At 42.7% G+C, this 18,759-nt stretch overlaps 2 protein-coding genes and 1 long non-coding RNA gene across 7 annotated transcripts; 1 reads left to right on the forward strand and 2 right to left on the reverse strand.

Annotated features, from left to right (window-relative positions):
- Positions 1–530: 530 nt before the first annotated feature.
- hectd3 (HECT domain containing 3) lies at positions 531–11,406 on the reverse strand. 2 transcript variants are annotated; one of them, XM_061840212.1, is made up of 19 exons: positions 11,299–11,406; positions 10,575–11,000; positions 9,799–10,052; positions 8,046–8,181; positions 7,796–7,917; positions 7,603–7,716; positions 5,814–5,896; positions 4,765–4,930; positions 4,598–4,679; positions 3,456–3,638; positions 3,040–3,261; positions 2,829–2,942; positions 2,633–2,722; positions 2,099–2,305; positions 1,886–2,015; positions 1,124–1,198; positions 966–1,041; positions 814–882; positions 531–716 (listed from the first exon to the last, which is right to left on the reverse strand). In XM_061840212.1, exons 2-19 carry the CDS (start codon positions 10,920–10,922, stop codon positions 632–634), a joined length of 2,556 nt encoding a protein of 851 aa, XP_061696196.1. In that variant the 5' UTR covers positions 10,923–11,000; positions 11,299–11,406; the 3' UTR covers positions 531–631. The 2 variants fall into 2 exon arrangements, with proteins under 2 accessions (XP_061696196.1, XP_061696195.1); XM_061840211.1 differs by having other exon boundaries at positions 954–1,041.
- A 306-nt stretch (positions 11,407–11,712) lies between these two features.
- On the forward strand, positions 11,713–14,071 carry LOC133510880 (uncharacterized). 4 transcript variants are annotated; one of them, XR_009797734.1, is made up of 7 exons: positions 11,713–11,790; positions 12,274–12,353; positions 12,779–12,900; positions 12,982–13,029; positions 13,111–13,154; positions 13,329–13,361; positions 13,611–14,071. It is a non-coding gene; the product is annotated as an uncharacterized LOC133510880 (long non-coding RNA). The 4 variants fall into 4 exon arrangements; XR_009797736.1 differs by having other exon boundaries at positions 11,731–11,790; positions 12,782–12,900; XR_009797735.1 differs by lacking the exon at positions 12,274–12,353 and having other exon boundaries at positions 11,718–11,790.
- Positions 14,072–14,777: 706 nt separating this feature from the next.
- On the reverse strand, positions 14,778–18,376 carry best4 (bestrophin 4). Its single transcript, XM_061839568.1, has 8 exons — positions 18,225–18,376; positions 16,822–16,922; positions 16,422–16,655; positions 16,191–16,345; positions 15,922–15,999; positions 15,624–15,857; positions 15,059–15,213; positions 14,778–14,976 (listed from the first exon to the last, which is right to left on the reverse strand). The coding sequence occupies exons 1-8, from the start codon at positions 18,374–18,376 to the stop codon at positions 14,778–14,780; spliced, it is 1,308 nt and encodes a 435-aa protein (XP_061695552.1).
- Between the last annotated feature and the right edge of the window lie 383 nt (positions 18,377–18,759).

The following is an 18,759-nucleotide window of genomic DNA, read 5'->3' on the forward strand; positions in this document are numbered from 1 at the left end:
AGAAATATAAAGTAAAAATATTACCTGATTGGAACTGTTGTTTGGGAGCTGTTGCTAATATTTTGACTGAGTTAGCTAACTCAGGCTAGCTTGTGTGTAAATGAAAAGTAAAAATAAATAAAATTAAATAAAGACTTCAGATTATGTAAAAGTATTCAAAATATTGAGTAAACAAAACTTAAACCAACATTAATCCAAACTTTTAACATTTTGATGTACTGGTAACTGATCTTCCTCAATACTCCAGCCTGTATAAAATACTCTTGGGGTCGGGTCTCGTGGCCATAAGCGTGAGCTTAATCCTTTTGAGACTGAGGCTCTATTCATTCATTTCTCATGGCTTTGCCCCTCATTAAAATCATCCCAGCTAACTTTGGGGCGAGAGGTGAGGTCAACCCTGGACTGGTCATGTGGTTATCACAGGTACATTACACATAATCAAAATTAGGATACTACTACTACTACTCGTCATATTTTAGAATATAGTCACAAAAATATCCAGTGACCACAACACAAAAAGTAATGTTTCCATATATATTTCTTTATTATTTTCTCTATTATTTACAGCTGTGGTGACTTGGTAGTTCTTCCTTTGGAAAGTGATGCGTGTGCAGCAAAACTGCTCGAGTGGTCACTCTTCCCAAGGGCTCACGTCCGTGTCGATGGCCACGCAGTTGTAAGCTGCGTAGCGGAGCTTCTCCTCGCAAACTTTAGCGCTGTGGAGACGAAAGCCACACACGCAGCATTCAGAGGGGTCCTATGAATATAAAAATATAAGTCACGATATGTAGTTTTAGGCTTCTGACCACCTACCTCGGGTAGTTGGGTAAATAGAGTGTGCTGGAGCATGTGGAAGACTGCGGAAGCGCGTCGCCTTCAGAACTACAGCAGGAAGTAGAAGCAGTTAAAAGGATAACGTGTCAGCTTGCAAGTCTTTCAGTCATTCTACTTGCCAAAATACTTGCTTGTCAGAGAAGACGTAGATTGGGGCAGGAAGACGACTTCGACCAGTCACAAACCTCAGAAATCTACTCCGGTCCTCTGAAAACAAAAACGGACACCCAAGAAGACATTACATTTGATTCATCCTTTGGGGATGAAGAGAGAAAGAGAGTTGACTGACCGTTGGTGAAGTTGCTCAGCGCCTCCCACAAGTATTGCACACGAATATCATCTTGTTCCAGGTCCTCATAGCCAGCTGGCAAACACATTCGAAACATACAGGCCTTATTCACACCCTTTTCCCGATGCAATTGCTTTTTACACAGTATTAAATGAAGCTTTCATATTGCGACATCCCACACTTAGATAATTAAATGACGTCAGCATCGAGTGTGATCAAATGGTTGTGGGATTGCGATAAAAATGCTTTCAACATAAATGCGTTAAATGAGTGTCAGCAATACACTTCACTCCCCTGTCTAGCCTCTTTGGCATTCTCTGAAAGACGGGTGCTTTGCCCTCTCTCCTGTTCAGTTGCATGTGTTCAAATATCTGTTGCTCAAAAGGTTCGAACAGAGATGTGATTCGTCAGTCCATCAATGATGTTTTGTATTGTTTGTTAAGATTAGGCTAAACAGACTTAAAGGTAAAGCTAAAAGATTTTTTTTAAAAACTTATTATTTTTTTTAAATACACAGCATAGCTCATACCTCAAATTTTTGCTCAACAATTAAAGCAAAGACTGAAAAAATAAAATTATAGCTCGTATCAAGAAAAACTTCCAAGTTGGGTCATTCATATTTCAAGGAATCACTGTAGGTCGACTATATCGCTCCACCCTCACCCATTTTGTTTATACAGAAGAGCAATATGGGAAAAGATCATAAAAATGCCAGATTTCATTGGAATTAGAGCGCAATAATTAAGTGTGCAGTCAACTCACTGAGTCTTTTGAGGGCTTCAACGCTGATCTCCGGGTCTCCACAAACCTTCTTCTCCACTTCCTGCCAGGTGAGCAGATCAAGGACCGCCTGCGGGACTACCTTGAGCAGCCCGGCTTGTAACGCCGCTATCTGGAACACCAAAAACAGCAGGATGAAGCGTAGACTGCACAGTTTGAGCCTCGGCACTTGGGAAAAAAAGGATTGAAACAGACCTGCTGCTTGCTCTCCTCCAGCCGAGCTTTCTGCACCAGGCGGATAAACTCGCGGCGGTCTTCGTAGCGGACGGCCACGTTGCCGCCGCCCGGGACGAGCTCCACCATCTGGCCGTCGCTCAGCAGCGTGGTGTACACCAGCTCCTCACCGAAACGGAACTCGAACGTCTCGCGGTCCATGCTGTCCATGGCGTCCAGCAAGTTGACCTGTCACCACAATCAACAGACAAGTGTAAATAACAAAAAAAAGTCAAAGCATGCTTTAAAAAAAAAAAAAAAAAAAAATCACTATAAACTATTAATAATCATAAAAATATTTTATTGGAGCTACTACTGCCTCCATTACCTATGACAGATATCTGTAGTTGCATTTATTTATTACATTTCTATTTATTTAATTTTATTAAACATAATTAGATTTGTCCCACTTAGGATGAACCCAATCGAAGCTTTTTCCGGGAGTGAACAATTTGAGGAAATCTGGAGAATATGAATATGTCAAAAAAAGAGGAAATAGTTGACAAATATCCTCACCAGCACAGAGTCAACAGCATGGAAGTCTTTGCTCCAGCTGACAGCCTCCCCAGTCAGCTGCTTCCACACGAGGCCAGGAAGAGCCAGGACCTAATGAATCAGAAAAAAAAAACCCGCCAACAACAACAACAACAGCAACAAAATCAAATAAGGCTGCAAATGAGACAAAAGAATCACAAAGACAAGAAACACCCACGAGGAAATCTTTCCCTCGAAGTGCTGCACCCATGAGCTGCCCGATCCATTCGTACTTGTGAAATTCTTTGCAGGATGGGTTAGGAACGTAGTAGTCTCTGGCCTCCAGGGCACCCTGAGGGGAAAGAGTGCACAAAATTAAAGGTAAAGTAGAATTAAAAAGGATATCTGTACAGTTAATACAGGGTATTATTCTGAAGGTTCGGTTGTACCTGGTTTGATGTTCGCGTGAAGAAGGGCAGCGGCATCGGACACTCGGCGGAGCTGGGACACAGCTCTTCGGACATGTCGGCCAGACTGTCCCGGAAGCCACCGCCCTGGTCGATAATGCCCTCGGCGATGAACTTGCATTCCCACCATTGGTCGTAACGAGCAGGCCACCTGTAATCCAAAGTCTTCTCCATTTTGTCGGATGGCTTTAGGCCGTCGTATACCTGAGTGGTTACAAGTACAAAAGGTACTTTGACAAAATAGTTTAGTTTCGTTTTTCAACATTTCCTTTTTTTTATGTTCAATTACGAAAAGGAGTTGAAACAGTGGTTCTACTTTTAGCTGCATCTTTTTTATACGCGGTTCTACTTGAGTAGAGTGTGAGTATTTTTTTCCACCACTATCAATCTGAGCTGACCTGACTGAACACTGCGTTTTTGCAGCTGGGATCCAGTGAGGGGTTGTCCCTGTGCTCCATTGCCAGCCGCCGGTTGATGTAGAGGCACGGCAGGAAGTTGGGCTTGCTGGTCTCCGAGTCCTTCAGGCACTGCGTGACTAGTGCTGAGCGACGCTTGGACTGCAGCAGGAACTGTTTTATGCTCTGGGAGGTGACAAAAAGAAACAAAGCCAAGCTTTTGAACTGGATCAGAAGGTATTTTCACGTACATATCCCCCAAAATAAACTACAGAACACAGCGGTATGGTATCATGTGATCAAATAAATAGATGACATCAACATGTGTGATGCATAAAACGTAACAGGGACACTTGCTTTATGGAAACATTTTTTAATTTGAACTAATTTGTGCATCTCAATTACATACAGGTGCATCTGAATAAATTTGAATACTGTATGAGAGTTCATTTTATCTTAGCATTCCAATTCCAAAAGTGAAATTCATAAATTATACAGAATCACACACACACAATAAATACAAACACATAAGGGCAATTCTAGCCTCATTTTAACTTCTTTTTGACGGTTGTCTAATTTCTTGGACTATTAATTGTAAATCAAACTCATTAAAAAAAAAAAAAGTACAACCATGACTCTCCCACTCTTTAATCATCCAGGGGTGTCAAACTCATTTTTGTAGGAGGCCACATTGGGGTTATAGTTTCCTTCAGAGGGCCGTTATTACTGAAACCAGAAAATTCTTTCAGCTCCTCATAATATTTACGCTTCAAATCTATGAACTACTTTTGGAATCAGAAACCAAGGGAAATGTTTTTTTTTTTTGCCAACTATTATTGATGTTTCCTAACACAAAAATGCTTGCAATGTCTCAGTGTTATCAGTTATGATATGAGAATTTGAAATCTTTGTACAGATCTTAACAACAATCATGGAAGTCTACACATATGATTTGCCTTTGCGGGCCACATAAAATCATGTGGCGGGCCGGATATGGCCTCCGGGCCCTGAGTTTGACACCTGTGCTTTAATGTTACTACACACTATATGACTTTTTGAATTGAACTACAGACATAAATTAAGTTTCCTAATTCTAATTTATCGAGATGCAACTGCATATGAACCAAAAACAACAGACAGCTCACTTTGATATGGTTGAAGGTGCCCACGCTGTAATCCCAGGCTGGCACAAAGTGGGGGAGCACACTGTCTAGTAAGGAAATGAACCTGATGGAATAAACATCAAGTGATTATTTCAATAGTTTGGACCACTGGAGCATTTTCATTTGGCTAACTGGACTCCAAATTCTACCTTTGGATGGTCAGCGCTCGACGGTAGAGGACATCAGCCGGCGTCCCCTGCAGGCGGGGATAGCGCACCAAGTAGGAGGATTGGAAGACGTCAGCGTTGAGTCCCAAGTCTCGCTCACACGACGACTTGATCTTCAAGCCTCGTATCCGCGCGTCTATCCCCTCATCTTCTCCAGGGAAGCGCCGCAATTGCACACAAAATGAAATACTGTTAAAAAAATGAATACCCTCGTTTCCTCACATGGGTACCCCCCAAAGATAAAGAAATAGAGCACACTTAGTCTTAACGCATGGAAATGACCCACCCCTCACCCATTCCACCACCACTGCTGGGTGTGCCAATGCGAGTGCAGTTTTACATTACTATTATGATGAGGGGTAGTAATGTTTTGAGCCCTGCATCTGGGTTTCACTTTGTTAGAAAAGCCACTCGAGCAGCCATAAATAGAAAAAGCATGGATTGCATTTTTGCTTGTGGAGATTTGGTTGTGGAACTTCACACGACAAGTGGGCAGGTAAACAAGCGAATCAACTGCATATAAGCAATTAAAATGTCATTTTTCAATCGAACGCACCCAATGGTTAATACACAAGTATATAATCCTTATCACAAATTATACTTTCATGCCAAAATACAATTATTACTACGATATTTGAATTTACAAATTGTTTTAAGAAAAAATTATTACTGGTTAAGATAAATTATAGTTACCGTATTTACTTGCATGAGAGAACAGAAAACTGATTTGACTGGTGGAATGTTAAACTTGAATTATTTCTGACCGGCTCGTGTTTGGGTATTCAAGTTTGAAATTCCTGAATGCACAGTTTTTACTCCGGATACCCTTCCTGACGCTATCACCACATAAAACACATGCAAAATTAACAAGAAGTGGTACTGTCGAGTATCAGGCTGAAAACTGGTCCCATAATGGTTCAAATGTGTAAGATACTCCTCTCTAACAGACATGCTAATCCACTTTTTTTCATAGTACTGCATAATAACTTTTGTACAATTGACTGCCTCCCTCGTTCAAACTGTGAGCTCACCTCGGCATTCCTCAATTCGGACCTCAATGACTGGCAAGTGAGACGACATGTCTTCCAGCACACAGATCTCCCCAATCAGATTGCTGCGGACAAAACACGGCAGAGGTGGATAAAAGCTATAGTGGTTATTGAGAGCTATAGTGAAGAAAATAAGTATTTGAACACCCTGCTATATTGCAGGTTCTCCCACTTAGAAATCATGGAGGGGTCTGAAACTGTCATTGTAGGTGCATGTCCACTGTGAGAGAGAGAATCTAAAAAGAAAAATCCAGAAATCACAATCTATGATTTTTTTTACCGATTTATTTGTGTGATAAAGCTGCAAATAAGTATTTGAACATCTGTCTATCAGCTACAATTCTGATCCTCAAAGACCTGTTAGTCCGCCTTTAAAAGTCCACCTCCACTCCATGAATTATCCTGAATCAGATGCACCTGTGTGAAGTCGTTAGCTGCATAAAGACACCTGTCCGCCCCATATGATCAGTAAGACGAGAACTTGTAACATGGCCAAGACCAAAGAGCTGCACAAAGACACCAGAGACAAAATTGTACAAATCCACACGGCTGGAAAGGGCTACGGAGAAATTGCTGTGGACTAATTTGAGTAACTGTTGGAGCAATCATTAGAAAATGGTAGAAGCTAAACATGACTTTCAATCTCAATCGGAGTGGAGCCCCATGCGAGACATCACCTCGTGGAGACTCAACGATCCTTTAGAAAGGTGAGGAATCAGCCCAGGACTACACCACAGGACTTGGTCAATGACCTGAAAAGAGCTGGGACCACCGTTTCCAAGGTTACTGTTGGTAATACACTAAGACGTCACGGTTTGAAATCATGCATGGCATGGAAGGTACCCCTGCTTAAACCACAACATGTCAAGGCCCGTCTTACGTTTGCCAATGACCATTTGGATGATACAGAGGAGTCATGGGAGAAGGTTTTGTGGTCAGATGAGACCAAAATGGAACTTTTTGGTTATAATTCCACTAACCATGTTTGGAGGAAGACGAATGATGAGTTCCATCCCAAGAACACCATCCCTACTGTGAAGCATGGGGGTGGTGGCAGCATGTTTTGGGGGTGTTTTTCTGCACATGGGACAGGACAACTGCACTGTATTAAGTAGAGGATGACCGCGGCCATGTATTGTGAGATTTTGGGGAACAACCTCTTTCCCTCAGTCAGAGCAATGAAGATGGGTCGTGGCTGGGTCTTTCAACATGACAATGACCCGATGCACACAACCAGGAAAACCAAGGAGTGGCTGCGTAAGAAGCATATCAAGGTTCTGGCATGGCATAGCCAGTCTCCAGACCTAAACCCATTAGAAAATCTTTGGAGGGAGCTGAAACTCTCTTCCTCAGCGACAGCCCAGAAACCTGTCTGATCTAGAGAAGATCTGTGTGGCCAAGATCCCTCCTCTAGTGTGTGCAAACCTGGTGAAACACGACAGGAAACATTTGACCTCTGTAATTGCAAACAAAGGCTACTGAAACAAATATTAACATTGGTTTTCTCAGGTGTTAAATTACTTATTTGCAGCTGTATCACAATTAAATCGTTTAAAAAAAAAAAAAATCATACCTTGTGATTTCTGGATTTCTCTTTTTAGATTATCTCTCTCACAGTGGGCATGCACCTACAATTAAAATTCCAGAGCCCTCCATGATTTCTAAGTGGGAGAACTTCCAATAGCAGGGTGTTCAAATACTCATTTTCTTCACTGTAAATGATATTGGAGTGATTCAAAGGCCGTAGAGTGAAGTAATGTAAAAGGCTCACTCGTCAATGGTGACATCACTCAGCTTCTTTAGGGTGTCTCCCTCACCTCCGTACACGGTCACCCTCTTGGGCATGTAGTTGTCGTCTGTGGAGTCCACCGTCAATATCAGCTTACTGCGACACATCGAAAAACAATTTCCATTTGGATCACCACAACACACCACCGATTTCAGTGGCGGCGGTGGCTTCTCACTTGACAACGGTCCCCCTCTTCATATGAAGGCGTATCCAGTGCTGTCCTTGCATTCCGTCGCTCTCCCAATACGTCTTAGTGTCACCGTCTGTCAGGCTGTTCACGCCGCTGCTGGGATCCTCCTGGTATTAACGTGATCATTTTAATTTGTGTGACATCAAATCATTTCGTACCGGGAACAGCTTAACATTAACTGTCCACACTTTCAAACGATACGTCATAAAGTATTTGAGGAGTATTTGCATCTCACCGAACATGAAGAAACATCAATGCTGGTCACGCTCTGCTTCAGGCTGCCCAGGTTCTCGTCCTCTTTACCGATGTGGTCGTAGAAGTAGTGCACCAGGTCCTCGTCGCATTCATATGTCCATGTTGGGGGTATGTACCTGACAGTTCAACAGTAATGTTTTATTGACCATCTTTTGGGGAAGAAAGAACTTTGCTCCGGAATTGTGAGGGCTGTCCTGCATTGGAGAACATCGGTTTGTGCTGTTACTAGTTTTAGTTTGACAAATTTTGACCATCCAATTGTTTTTATTTCCATTGTCTTGATATGACTCAAACATAAACAACAGTGACCAGCTTATAGGAGACGAAGGACTTTGATTTGGAATCTTTGTGACAGCGCTGAAGCATTTAAAGGTCCACTGTCATGAAATACATGATTTTGTTTGTTATTAATGAAAAAATGGCAGCCGGTATGGATCCATCTGTTTTTTCTCGAGGGATTCGTTTTCGAGAAGCAGGAAGTGACGTACAGGGCAGTTCCACACTCAGGTGGGCTCATATATTTCTATTAGTTTTACCTGTCGGAAGGTAGCTTGTTGCTCATTCGTGTTAGCCAAAATGCCGGCTCGTTGTATGGCTGGATATTGTTCCAACACTCGGGAGGATGGATTCATTCTTCAAACTTTTCAAAAAGACCCGGTTGTTCGTGAAAAATGGATTGCACGGGTGCAAAGGACGAGAGGTTTGTGGGTTCCAAATGACAGGTAGGTTTGTATATGGCTACTTAAAAAAAATAATAGTTTGGGGACACACACACAAACGCACGTAATCCTCTCAGAATGTAATAAAAGATCCGCGTACGTAAATCAGGGGTGCTAAATGTGTTGATGTACCCATCAGCGCCGAGCACGGCTTCTTACGAGGGGCATGGCTTCAGCCAGGTGGCTCATACATACTGTCTGGGAGTCTGTTGTTAGTTAGAAGTGATCCGCAGATCATCTAAATATGCCTCAAAACAAAACGAAACAATACGATAATATTGGACCGGTCACTTCACTCGATTGTGACTGCGGCGGACGGCTTCGGCCGGGCTGGCTCATACACACTGTCTGGAAGTCTGTTGTTCGTTAGAAGTGATCCGCATATCAACTAAATATGACTCAAAACGATAGAGTAATATTACCCGGGTCACTTCACTCGATTGTGAGATGCTCTCTTCTTTGAAAAGAGCTTCTGTGTCCCATAGTAGGTGGCACAGCGTGTTGTCAATGGCAAATGTCGCAGTGTGACATAATGAACAGAAGATGCAGGCAATATAGCTACCACTTGGATGTTGAATGAGACTTCCGCAACTTTGTGCATGGATGACGCGCTCTCCGCTCCTATTTATTTGATCGTATGGACATTGAAGTGAATAATGTTATTTGTATTTTTCATTACAATATCTATTTCAGAATGTTTATAGGCATGTCACTAGACCTTTAAGTCCCTCTCGATATATTGTTTCTGGTTTTATTTGGTTGTGTGCTTGTTCCCATTTTGTTATGTTTGATTGGAGTCTCGGCCAGAAAAGGTACAGCTTTTGGTGAACAGAGGACTTTGATTTGGACTTTCTGTGACTGTGTAGTGCATGTGAGTTTATCTGCTCATGCAGCATTGAGCGAGAAAAGACATAGACTGCTGTATTAGTCTCTCAGCCATATGAATGTGATCAAACGGTACTTTGCTCCGTATGTGTAATAACATTTTTCATTAATTTACTACCCCAGACTCACCTCAGCTTCTCAACTGCGGCAGTGTCCGGCTCTGCTATCTTGGGTTTGGATCCGAGGAACATGGCGTTCTCCACATCCACCACCTGCTCCCACCTGTTGCACGCTTTGTGGTCATAGCCGAAGAGCTGCTGCTGTCTGGTCACTGTCTCGGGTGACTCCACGGGCACCAGCCTGTCGCCGCCTTCGGTGTGCTTGCACACCAGGATCCATCCCTCCTCCAGCTCCTGCCCTGGACGATGCTCCTCCAGCTGCTCCTGGACACACACCAAAATGGATGCTCACTTTGATAAGGTTAAAGATTTCATACTACCTTGTCAGTGATAACGTTTCTCTACACAATCCTTGGAAACGTCTCATGTCCTCACAAGACCTTGCAAATTCCCCATATATACACACATCATGTTGCTGATAGAAAACCAATTCATGTTTTTTTTTTTTTTTTTTGTGCATGTTGCACCCTAAAGTTGCTGCACACATCCCACATTCCAGACACCGTAACTGTACAGAGAAGATTGCAATACTGCCTCCTTACTCGCCATGAATGAATCTGAGGGTTCTGTCTTGGGATACAAATTGTACATTTATTACTCCAGCCAATGTATGAGTGTATGTGAGTGAGTCAATCAATTATTTCTTGCGATCAAGGTTTGGAATATGTAAATGTAACCTACAGTATATTTCTCATCTTATTATTAAAATTGGAAATTCCTGAAGCACATGTGACATGGTAAAAAAGTAGGAATTTTATCAGAACCCGAAAAAATAAAAAGTTTTACCTTATTGATCTTGACCCAGAGGCCTTGGCTATTACAGTACTCTTCCCCTGTGGTTCGGATACACGTCCCTTTCTTGAGCTCAATGGTGTACTTGCATAGTTTCTTGTTAATCGGACTCTGGTGTGGGCTCTCAAAGACGGACACCACCGTCTTGCCGGAGCCTCCCGTGGAAGCCCCGGAAGCGGCGCAGGAGTTGGATGACGAATCCTTACAGATCTTAAAACACACCTCTCGGGGCACATAACACAGGCTGTCTGGAAGTGGCTCGCTCTTCCGAAAACACTCAATGCAGCGGTTCAGGAAGCGAATCCGGCCGAGCAGCAGGTGAGGACTAAGCCCGAGTGACATGATGATGATGGAGGTGAATGAAAGTGGCAGTCAGCTCACATGACCCAAAGGTCCACCCTGTTTGCACTGGGACCCTACCTGTCAAACGAAACAAAAAGTAATATCCATGAGCTTCAACCAACCCAAAAGCAGCAGCCACCAGCAGGTCGTAGCTTTAAAGCTATCACATCGAGAGTCTAAAGGTGAATCATTGATCAATGTTTTACTAACATGGCTATAACACAAGTGTTGGAGGAAGCTAAAACGACAAGCTAGCAAAGTGCTGTACATTTGCCGCTCACAATTAAGCAACGGGGATTAACAATGAAACATTCAATTCAGATGAATGAAATTGAACAAAATAAACACTCTACGAACAAAGTATTCGTCTACATACCGAGAACGACCACCAGTGGTTTAATTTGTGCGAATGTTTAACCGGTGTCGAGTCAGTGGGGACGTGACGGGATACGGAAATGCCAAGGATTTTTGATCTTGTCCAGCTTCCGTACCAATGTTTATTTTATTACTTTTTTCATTTGTAATGTTTTCAAAATATTAATAGAAGCTAAAACAAATCTTACATTGCTTGATGAAAAGAAATTGTTACAAAAAAAAACATAAACTCTACGGTGTAACACAACAGCATAATTATTCAGCTGGGAAAACAGTAAATGATAAAGACTATAGAAAATAAAAACTATGGACAATTAATATGTTTAGAAAAACTATGAAGACAATTTTTATGTAACTCAATGTTTAGGACGGACTACCTTTTCCCACAATGCACAGCGACAGACTATATATGATGTGTGTGTCACTTCCGTCCTTTCTTTTTACTGGAGCTCGTAGTAAAACTTCATTAATATGTTCTCTGCAGCTGATTTCGGTAAGAATTTCACCAATTACCGTTTTTTTTTAAATGTAAAACGTCTACTATTTAGAAAATACCCAATTGTGTTAAAATGTGATTCTTAAACCTTGGGTGTGTTTAAAATATAAAGAAAATCCTAGCACGCGGGCGCCACGATGTGAGATGCTAACGTATGCACCAAGCTAATACGGTTAATCGTTAATATTTGTGGTAACATTCACCTTTAAAGGACACCATCTGAATTTATTTACGCATATTCATGAATTTGTTCAACCCTAACGGTTGCCCGTTCATGGCCTTGGCAGAACGATGTAGTCGTTTTGCTCATCTCATTTTTACAGTTTAGATGTTTTTATTTGCCTTGTTTTACTTGGAGCCAAGTCGCCATTGCAAAAGAGAATCTTTCTTTTTTGATTAACTGTAATGTTAGGGCTAGGAGTAGTTGTCAGTCTTCATTACATTACAAAAAGTTCAACTGGTTTACAACTTTTGTTACAGCGATGGTTTCCCCATGGAAAGAAGGCAGAGCAGTAGATGTAGGATGAAAGAAGCAAGCCACTTGGTGTCCTTGAAATTGGGTAAACGTCATAGTTGAGTACAACTTGTGACCAAGTATTAAAGTTAGGATTTGGGGGGGTCCTCTGTATTCTATACTGTCCACCAGCACTTAGTCAGCTACCCAGGCAACGTGTCTGGCTCAGTGTTACAGTGCTGGAAGAGGAAGACTCTGCACAAGTTCTCGGCTGTGTCGGTTCTGTTCTAGAACCTGCTACTGTTGAAGGGCTGCAGAGCGAGGCCTGACGAGAGTGGCCCGTCCTAGACTTTCCCTGGGGCGGGCCTAGTGCTGGGCTGTACATTTGCTGCATTTACTCATGTATAACCTTCCCATAAGCTGCATTAAGTGTTGCCACAGACTTATAATTCCTATTAAACATGCAGACCAAACAGTTTCATAGTCTCTGACAGTCTTCAATGTTCAACTGCTTTCAATTATGTCTTCCAGCAGATGGCAAGGTCATATCAGCACACAGTCCATGGTAACTGAAGGTACGATGCACATTGTGTATCTACCTGTCGCGTGTGTGCACTGATGTCTTTGACTTATCATCCATACTGTTGATCACGGTGAGCTTTAAAATTTTGACCACACCAGTAAAAGGTTGTAAGTTAACTAATATTGATATACTTTTTTTTTTTTTCCTTCAGTGGTATCGGAAGCAGCGGATGACTGCCATGAGTCCAGACTGACTTCAGGTATGTTTTTAATGCCTATTAAACATGCAGTCAACTTCCTGGTCTGTCTGGTGGCTTCAATTATTGATCTTTGTCTTCCAGCAGATGACAAGGTCAAATCGGCACTGACGCCATTGTAACTGAAGGTATGATGTGCATTGTGTATATCAGTCGTGTGTGTGTGTGCACTGTCTTGAACGCATCATCCAGACATTTAATCATGTTGACTTTTCTAAAACCCTGAGCACACCAGCGTAAGGTCAGAAGTTAACTGTAATGTATACAGTTTATAACTTGCAATTTATTTTTTTTCCTTGCAGTGCATGGATGCTATGAGTGTAGACTGACTTGAGGTATGTTTTGCTTTTTTTTTTTTTTTTTTTAAATGTGGCTCCCCAATCGTGTACTGCCATGCCAGAGCCCACCTCCCTCTGCTGTGGAATCTTTGTATTGGGAGAAAAAACATTAGGACTTTGGCACAGGTTCATGTAAAATCCAGTTTACCAGAACCTGACTGAAGACCTGAAACATTGTTGATTTTTAAATGCAAGAGTGAGCCAGACTTCACTTTGCATTAAATGTTTTTTTTTCCTCTTTTGTAGTAATCTGGGACCCTGATCACCTGACCGTTGTGCCCTCCTCCAGATGCGACTGTGTTTCAGCTTTGGTGTCGTGCTTATACACTCTAATGGGGGGGGGGGGGGGGGGGTTGATAGGCATCAAAGTTGCTTTGCAGTGTTGTACAGGAAGAATAGTCTTATACTGGTTTACTGGTGAAAAGAAATTTTGGCTTTCACAGAGCAATTAAAAAAAAACACTGGCTAGTTTTTGTATGCCTGTCAACCATATCACAATTTTCAATGTTTACATTTTAGATCCCTCCAGCAAAAGATTTATAAAGTATGGTGATTTGGTGCCATGGTAACCTGCATACATGTCAGCTATTGGATTATTGTGAACCTTTTTTAATGCTTTGATCACTTTGGTAATTTGTGATTGAGTTGTTTTGGGAAGGATGTCATTGTAAAAGTTAACAGATTTTTATTAAACACTATTTGCTTAACTGGTCTGTCTTCCAAGCTTTTCCTCCACAAAACCTCCAACATGGTGGGTAAATTCTGGTTACATGATCAAATGGCTGTATAAAGTTAGTGCTCAATGTATCAGTTTTCATAAACTGACATTCCATTGTCAGTTTGCATCCCGAATATTTTGTGGCTTGTTTTACACACATTATCAAGGCTGCAAATTGTCATTTTATGTTTTAAGTACATCAGACAAGTTAGGTGTATGTAAACCAATCAGTTTTGTCTTGTTTTGGGCTTCTACCCACTCCCAGGGAAATTTGGTCAAAACTTCATATTGGTGATTAAGAATTTGTTTACATTACACCACAAAAGGTTACGCAGAAGTGACCTGGATGTTTTGTAAAACATTGTTTTACCAAGATGTCATGTGAACAGGCTGCAACCAGCAAAAGCTTTTATATGCATGGTTTTGGTACAAAAACTTCACGTGAGGGGGGGGCGTTCATCTTTAATTTGGCATTCATGGAAAGTCAGCATTTATTTCATGAACAAGTGAATTTGTTTCCATCTTGAGTTTGTTTCCTGCAGTACTATCCATTATTAGAAGACTTCTCTCCAGGCATCTTCAAACTTTTTTTTTTTTTTTCCTTAAGAGTTGTAATTTTTCGTTAACCTCCGGACTGTTAAGTGTACGTCAAAGCATTGCCTGTGCGGTTGCTGCTTCATGATCAAAGAACTGTCTTATTGACATTGTTGGCTATCTACTGTGATCTTTTCTTGTTCTTTCAGATCGATGCCATCCTTGTCATCCCTCATGAGGTGACGCGTTGACTCATCTGTCAGCGATGGGAGGAGGCCATCTTTGTTGCCCTCCAGGGAGGAAGCCCGCAGAGGGAAACCATCAGCAGGCTGAGTCAGCTCCAGATCCTCTAAGCTCACCCTTCATATATGACAAATATAAAAAGACCACATGAGTCGTGCTTGGCAATTATATTGTAGTTGCCCATGAAGACGTGACAGACCTTATGTCAAAGGTGGAGCCCTTATAAGCTGGTCTGAGGCGGTCTGCTTCCGTGGATACAGTGTAAGGAATTGAGAAATATTTTTGGGACCAGTGCTTGTCTTTTTCTAGGGGTGCCAGGTTCTGGTACATGTCATCCACTGCCAACATGGATACCTGCAGGACAGAAAATCATCATTGTACCATCCATCTGTCCATTTTCTTAGCAGCTCATCCTCACAAGTGTTGTGGGAATGCTAGAGCCTATCCCAGATGTCAACGGTACACCCTGAACTGGTTGCCAGCCAATCGCAGGGCACATAGAGACAAACAGTTGCACTCACAATCACACCTAGGGGCAATTTAGAGTGTCCAATTAATGTATGTTTTTGGGATGCGGGAGGAAACAAGACTGCCTGGAGAACACCCACGGAGGCACGGGGAGAACATGTAAACTCCACACAGAGAGGGCTGGGATTGAACCCAGATCCTCAGGACTGTGAGGGCAAACACTTTCCACCTGCGTCACCGTGCCACCCATTCTACCATCATCACCAAATAAATAAATCATGATAGAATACAAAGACCTGAATATTCCTATCAATTAGCTTGTTGGTCTCAAAGTCGTCGTCGTCCTCGCCGAACGGGTTTATGATCAGCTCTCCCACTTTGAGCCATCCAGCGTAGAAGAAGAACTGCAGCAATGTGAAGACGGGGACGTACAGGTCCAGCTTGTGGTCCTTGTAGCCTTTGTCCGGGTTGAGGAACTGGCGGCTGATCACGCAAAAGGCGAAGAATGAGTAGACCGCTAACGTTACCACCTGCGGAATAAGACAGTTGAGTCAATCACGGGTTCTGAGGTGGAAAGAGGAGGCCTGGTCTCACCTGAGTGTAGACCAGAGGAATGCTGATCCAGTCATAGTGGAACAAGAGGCTGCACTTGGCCCTGTAGTTGTTCAACTCCTGAAAACAAGAGCCATGCATGACTTCTCAATGGAGCGATCGGTTACATCGTTACTGGGATGCTAATGTCCAATTATCCATCCATTTTCCATAGATGGTCTCCTTGGCTGTCAACTGGGCAAGAGGCAGTTGCCAGTCAGTTGCAGGGAACGTATTGATACTTGTGTGAAGTTGAAAGCAAAGTTAGTCACATCCATGAGGAGTCTCAAAGCGATATCGTCCCTCACGCGGTTCTCCTCTCTCGCTATGGACGCCAGGTTTGCAAACCAGGTCAGCGGCATCCAGTACTTATTGAAGTCTGAGTGCAGCAACTCAAACACCTCCAGCTCTTGTGACGTCATGAAACCTGCAGGCAAACGTTCAAAAGATTATTATTTTCGAGGGTTGGGTGGGTGTGAAAGTCTTGTTTTGGCGGTAGCTACCAGCCTCCACCACATGTTGCAGCGTGGGGAAGCGCTTGTGCACTCTGGTGCTGATGGAGCGGAGGATCAGCACCGACGACAGGTTGGCGTATCGCATGAGCGTGCGCCGCAACAGGCGACCCCTCTCGTCGACTCCGTGGACATTCCCAGAGACGACCATCATCAGGTTATCGGGCAGCGGGAAGCTGGTGTATTGACCCCACCACCGATTGAATGCTAATGTTACATAAAAGCCTGGAAATGTCACAGATAATTCACAATTCATGCACATGTTTTTGAGCGAAAACAATGGATCACGATACTGATGCAATACTTTGTACCTGTCCTGATTATTTAACACTTGCGTATCGATACATGATATCAATATTTTTATCCCACCGCTTCTACATACTGTACTTACCAAGTACAAAGAGAACAGGGATGAAGTTGGTGTTGGTGAACTGGTCGCAGTAGAGGGCAAAACGTTCAAACAGATCCTGTTGCTTGGGTGTTAGCGTCCACCTATGTGTTAAAAACACCAAAAAAAAAAAAAGCCCCATTTTTTATATTAAGTCAAATATCAAGTGATACCAATAACAATGAATCAATAGTTCATATGATATTATGACCATCATACAATATCTAGAGCTGACAACCAATATGCCAAAAAGCTCTCTCTCTCTCGTGATACTTGGCCAAGCACATGAGTAAATATTACGATCTAGTATCATGATACATGATAGCCAGGAAACAATAACACCATGTAAAAGTATTACAATACATGAGTAACATTACCAATACGCAGATGACACAGCACTATCATGATACGGAATACGATACGATAACAACAAGCTCCCGATCATGATCAAGATCGCAATGTTACTGTAAGATGAAACGGTGTAATCACGATAGTTGGCCAACCATACCAGTCACATCACAAGTCGGTAGGTATCATGATACTTGGCTGAAGAGAACAACGCCATAATACGGTTTTGTGATGTTTGGACAACGATACTAATAAGATCACGATGACGTATTATAATACTTAGCCAACTATCACAAGGTGATAATATGGTATTGTGACAATGACACTAAAAAGATCACAACATGGTGTTATTGTCACGAACCTCCGGTACGGGGGCGGACCCAAATGCAGGACTTTGAGGCAGTGGCATAATGTTCAATGTGGTTTATTCCGGAAACTGGGTCATACACGATGTAGCAGTCCGACAAGGCAGAGGCACAGAAACGCTAGGCTAGGCGGGATCCAAAAGACATACAGCAAGGTCCGATGCCTATGGGACAAACTATTAAACTCAACAGGACAGGATTAAAAAAAGGGCACAGAATCGCTGTGATTAGGGTTACCCTAATTTACGCGTAGAAGCGGAGAGTCCCACAGGCAGCGAATGCAACTCACTAACGCAAGACAACGAACTGGCAAATCTCAGTGACAAAAGCTCCAAATTAAATGCCTGTCTAATTACAGTCCGAATGTGAAACAGCCGTGACCGGTGGCAAGTGTCACTGCCCAGAGCAGTGGCCTGGCCACGCCCCTTTTGGCAGTGGCCTGGCCACGCCCCTTTTGGCAGTGGCCAAGCCTTGCTCATGACAGTTATCACGATAGTTACCCGATAAGTCCATGAATACCACAATACAGTTGTATATGATATTTGCCCCATGATACCAGTAACGTCACTACACAATATTGAGATATTTAGACAACACCAATAATATCACACTAGTTATGATATTTTTCCAAGACTAACAATAAGATCATTATGTAATATCGTCACAATGTTTGTAGGAGGATCCCAATATCACCTGTAGAGCGCACTGATAAAGACGTAGACCACGCAGAAGAGGAGAAACTCCTTGTAGAGAAGCTTATAGATGCTGCCCTTCCACCTGAACAAGAGCTTGGAGAAGCCTCCAAATCTCACGTTGGCCACCTCAAGGGTATAAGACACCGTCATGCCTGCAGAGGGACGACACACAATCCTGTTTATCCATCACTGTTGGCCCGCCACATCCAACTAGTGGAGGCTCACCAGCGCTGGTGACGGAGGAGATGAAGAGAAGAAGCTCCTTGCTCCTCTGGCCCCACGATTTAAAGCCTCCCCATGTGAGTCCTCATGTCACAACACACCTTTTTTTTTGTCCTGTACTGATGTGCTGGGAACGCCGTGCCAAAGACAACTTCCACACAAATCAACCTTATCGCTGCTCTATACGTGACAGGGAGTTCATAAAAAGCGCTATTAGCTGCCGCATGCCATGCCTTGCCACGCAAAAAAAAAAAAAAAAAAACAAACACGGCTAAATAATGATGAATGAATGCTACAGTATGGGTAGGTGT

Source organism: Syngnathoides biaculeatus, chromosome 13 (assembly GCF_019802595.1).
Source record: "Syngnathoides biaculeatus isolate LvHL_M chromosome 13, ASM1980259v1, whole genome shotgun sequence".
Classification (NCBI taxonomy): domain Eukaryota; kingdom Metazoa; phylum Chordata; class Actinopteri; order Syngnathiformes; family Syngnathidae; genus Syngnathoides; species Syngnathoides biaculeatus.